A 4,670-nucleotide genomic window follows, 5' to 3' on the forward strand; every position below is an offset into this window, starting at 1 on the left:
GAGAGCAGGGAAAAAAAGAAACCAAAGCGCGTTTTGGGTTTTAGGAACAATATGTGCTGGCTACGCGTGTTACCGGGGGCTGGTGATAACACCGGTGCCATCAGCTGGAGCTGTTTCAGTGCTAGGCTTGATTTTATCTCAAAGCATGTTGAAATAAGAATTTCCTCAGTGAACACAGAGCGGAAAGTGGTCCTTCACCTCCTGCACTTCCCAGCTGGGTGTATTGCAGCGCCTCAGAGCTTTTCCTCACTTCCAAGAGCGGCTCTGTTCATCTTAGTTTGCCTGAGAGAGCATAAAATGGGAAGTCAGTGCAATTATGAGAGGCATAAAGCAGTCTAAAATGCAGTCATTTGCCCAGAATAGACATAAATGTTTAAATTGTTTACTGTGTTAGGAGAATGCTGACTAGAAGTCTGTTATGTGACGCTAATACACACGTAAATGTGTTTTGTTTGTAGCCCAAAATGTTCCAAACTCTGATTGGGAAAAGAAGGTAACTGAATACTTCAAGGAGAAATTAAAAGAAAATAATGCTACTAACTGGGTAAGATTGTTTTGTTCGAGTTATGCCATTCTCAGTTTCAGTCTTCTTAGCTCTTACACATTTTTGAGAAGTTTTTCCTTTTCATTGTAAGTACACTTCTGAATTTTATGACTAGACTTTGGGATACATTCCTTACATCTCAGTTGCTTTAATCTGTGTGTAAAACAAAGATGTAAAATCCTGACTGAAACTGGAGAAGCCAATCCACTTGACTTCAGTGTCCTGTTTTGCCCTGGGTTGTAACTGCCGAATGCTGCCTATTTGTAGCACAACCCAGTAGATGGCAGGAGCTGACAAATACTGACATTTTGGAAAGTGTTGATACTTGCCCTGTCTGCTGGGAGTCTGCAGTAAGTGTTTGTACTCCACAAGCTTCTGAGCTGCTGTTTATAAACCCCTTCTCTTATGTTTTTTTATTACAGTGATGCATACTTGGCACGGGTTGAGTAAATAGCTGCTTGGACTTTCAGGTTTTTGGAAGAAATGCTTTCTGCTAAAACTGTGCTTTAGTGGGCTGGATCAGGCCTGGTTTTCACAGTTTAGCAAGGAAGCTAAGCTTTAGGTGTAAAAATAAAACACACTTGAGTTCAAAAGCTGATAATTTCTAAAAGACTGCGGCAAAAACAGGATCCTGGAACACTGCTAAGTGCATTAGAAAATGTCATATAAATTCTGTTTATGCCTAAAAGACCAAATTACAATGTTTCTTTTTTTTCTTCTTCTGTCATTTAGTATATTCTGTAATTAATATTTCAATGACAGTTCAAATCAAAGTGTAGATGGCAAAATTGTATTAAATTTACAACATGAGGAGGAAGTGAAAGTGCATTTTCTTACTCAAGAGAAACAAGAGGGAACATATGTTTATTTGTTAAAATGCCATTTCCTGTAGGGCTACTTCTGGTTTTTGTTGCATTTTAATGTTAGATGTGTTTTTTTCCAACAAAGAGTTTATCTTCAAAGTCAGAAAACTCTCTTCTCATTATTTCAAGTTATACCACATGCCTATGCACTGATTTTTTTCCTTCTATTTTTCCATTGTCATTTAAACATGTGAAAAAGACTTCCCAAATGTGGACTTGGAAATTACCACACAGGTTTTCCATGGCCTTTTGTTAAAAGAAATTGTGCATGCAATTGCTGTGGTACTACTGGTGCTTAATACATAGTAAAAGTGCTGTTAAGTGGGAATAAGATAAGTAATAAATTCTCTTTAATACTGCAGCTGCAGTAATTCCCAGATTAAGAGTGAGTTTCAAATGTTGTGCAGTATTCATGCAGTTTCAGTGACTGAAATGCATTTCTTTTATAATCCAGTATCAGGATTGAGAAATGAATGGGGCTTTGGAATGGGCAGAATTTGGGAACTGTTAAGTGTCTGATAATTGTAACTATTAATCTGTAACAGCTATCGCAGAAACTTCTAGTTTTGAGACATACTCAGTTTGTTTCTGCTTGGATGACGGCAGAGGATGTACCCAGAAAATATTAAATATGTTACCTGATGAGGCACTGAATTGTCTGAGGCAATTAATCACATCAGCAACAACAGTACGGGGTTTGAGGCAAGTAACTGAACAGTAGGATACACTGGATGATCAGAGAATAAATTGGTGACAGCTTTTGTGCTGGTTTTGGCTTACTTCAGAGCATTCCTTAATATATACCAGTTGTTTAGAATAAGCTCTTTTTTTATAGGTTCCATCACTGAATGATGTTCCTGTACATTACCTAAAACCCAACAGTTTAGTGAAATTTCGCTGCATGGTTCAAGACATGTTTGATCCTGAGTTTTACATGGGAGTTTATGAAACAGTTGACCCAAACACAAATGCACGTGTAAGTGAAATACTGATTTATTCTTTTAGTAAATATTTCTCATTTTAGCCTTTCTAGTCCTCATATTTCTCTAGTTTCTGAGTTAAACCTATGGAGTCTGGACGCTGCTTAATAGTAACTCTGTTTATATGGCTCAAATGGCATCGCTAATACATCACTTCTTACATTTCTGTTGAGGAATAAAAATTACTAAATAATGAAAGCTTCAGCAGCGTGGCTTTGAGGGACTTTGGACTGCAGCAATTTGCTGTCAGTGACTCATGTTCAGGATGCTGTCAGAAACAGAATGATTGCATTGTCTTTTCCTTCTTGACAGGTTTTGCATTTTGGTAAATACAGAGATGTGGCAGAATGTGGGGTAAGTTATACAAAATTTGAGATGAAATACTAGACAGAAAGGTGCCGTTTATAAGTGCAGTATAGCTTATTTGGTACTTGTCAGTGGACTCCTGGAGATACTGCTCTTAAAATGCAAAATTAATCCAGGTTTGGAAAGCAGAGTATTCTTAACTGCTCATGGGAATTCTAAGTTCAGAAGGCCTCAAGCTGTTGCTGTTGTATTTAAAATTTGGTTTGCTTGGGGAGAAGGGGGACATGCTCTTGATCCTGAAACTTCCTGCTATGGAAAACAATTTACTTCTGGCAGTGCAGTGCAATTAGAAGCAAAGCATTATAGATACAGGCTGTTTGGATTCACTGTTTCATGAGTGTGTAGTCTTGCACGATGTTGTAACTTCTGGCTGAGTCACTGAATCCGTGACATTAGTTTTGAAAAAGAAGACAAGCTCTAATCAGATTTTTTAACACAGTTTCTCTTGGTATTTTAGCCTCAGCAGGAAATTGATTTGAACTCCTCACAAACAGTCACCTCGGAGAGACAGACTTTCTACTGCGTTCCAGTGCCTGGCGAGTCAGCATGGGTGAAAGAAATATCTTTTTTGACTGAGTTAGTGCTCTGCTACACAAACAGTGATCACCAGCTAATTCATTAGATTTAAGGAGATAAGTTTCTTTTGAGTGAATCAGGAGAGGTGGTAGGTGTAGAAAAAGTAAGAAGGAAAAACTGGTGGGGTGCTATTGCACAAAGAGGATGGAAATGAATTTAGGAGTGTTTCTTTTTGATTTAGTAGGGATTTAGACTAGATTTTCATGTCTAAAGACATGAAGAGGGCCCTTGGGAGGGTCTTGAAAACTTCTGTTAATTTCTCTTTGCAAATATTTAGAAGAAGAGAAATTTCAGCTGAGCCATGGGCATTCCATTGGCATTTTCTGATTAAATTAGGACACTGTGACATAGTGAGTCCCCTACAAGAACCTGTAAAAACACCTGTAGCTGAGCATGTTACGATGCTCAGAATTCCTGGAAAATTGAAGTGTTGTGGGTTTAATAGTTTGACCACAGTATGTCATTTTCTCAATGGGTACAGGAAACATTTTGGGGAGAAACAAGTTAGTTTCTCCTAGTAAATGGAAATTGAATTATCTGAGTGGAATGGATACAGGATGCTTATTTTAACACCTTTTAGGAATTTTACATTCTCTTCCTGCAGGGGAGTAGAGGAGAGGTCTAGAAAACTTACGTTGCATTTTGTAAAAAGATAAGAATTTGTTGGTAAATCTATAATGATTTGATATTTCGTATTTTAAGTTAGAATTTAAGAAAACTACTACTTGTCATTTGCACAGAATGCCAATGTAGTTTTAAAATTAAGCTAACACAATTTTTAAAATAAAATGATTGATAAGATTTAGTCTTTGAATGAAGCTTACAGCAAAGTCTGCAGCAATGGAAATTTAAAGTGAGCCGGGCTATTATGAAAACAGTGAACACGATTTCAGTGTTTGCCCATCATGCTAAGAAAAGTGTATTAGCTTTAAAATTTGTTTGCAAGTGTAGTATTGCTAGTATCTTACAACTATGTGAACATTTTCTCTGTGTTTCTTTTTAAAGGAATAATAATTACTGTATCAGGTAGCAAATCTTTAAATATTATTATAATGTCTATTCTTTAGGGTTGAGACATGGGAGAATAAATATTCTAGAGATTTTGAGTTGTACCTGACCACAGTCATGTTCTCTGGGCATAAAAAACACCTTTTTTTTTTTTAGACATTGATAGTGGAATAGCACTCAGTGGTCTTCAGTTTCTATTTTCAACAAAGCCACGGACTGCTGTATACTTCTTAAGCAGATTGTTTATGTATCTAAAGAGATCATAGAATCATAGAATGGTTTGGGTTGGAAGGGACCTTAAAGATCATCCAGTTCCAACCCCCCTGCCAGCAG

General features: G+C 37.1%; 1 protein-coding gene across 1 annotated transcript in view; it reads left to right on the forward strand.

Moving 5' to 3' along the window:
- Positions 1 to 458: 458 nt before the first annotated feature.
- Positions 459 to 4,670, forward strand: part of MCMBP (minichromosome maintenance complex binding protein) — a gene marked incomplete at its 5' end in the record, with an annotated part of 18,422 nt that continues 14,210 nt past the window's right edge. Inside the window, 4 exons of the mRNA XM_010175905.1 lie at positions 459 to 544; positions 2,243 to 2,383; positions 2,700 to 2,741; positions 3,211 to 3,312. Of these exons, the coding sequence (XP_010174207.1) occupies positions 459 to 544; positions 2,243 to 2,383; positions 2,700 to 2,741; positions 3,211 to 3,312 (371 nt within the window). The remainder of the gene's footprint in view (positions 545 to 2,242; positions 2,384 to 2,699; positions 2,742 to 3,210; positions 3,313 to 4,670) is intronic.

The sequence above is a fragment of the Antrostomus carolinensis genome, unplaced genomic scaffold (assembly GCF_000700745.2).
Source record: "Antrostomus carolinensis isolate BGI_N321 unplaced genomic scaffold, ASM70074v2 scaffold22939, whole genome shotgun sequence".
In the NCBI taxonomy this organism is placed as follows: Eukaryota; Metazoa; Chordata; class Aves; order Caprimulgiformes; family Caprimulgidae; genus Antrostomus; species Antrostomus carolinensis.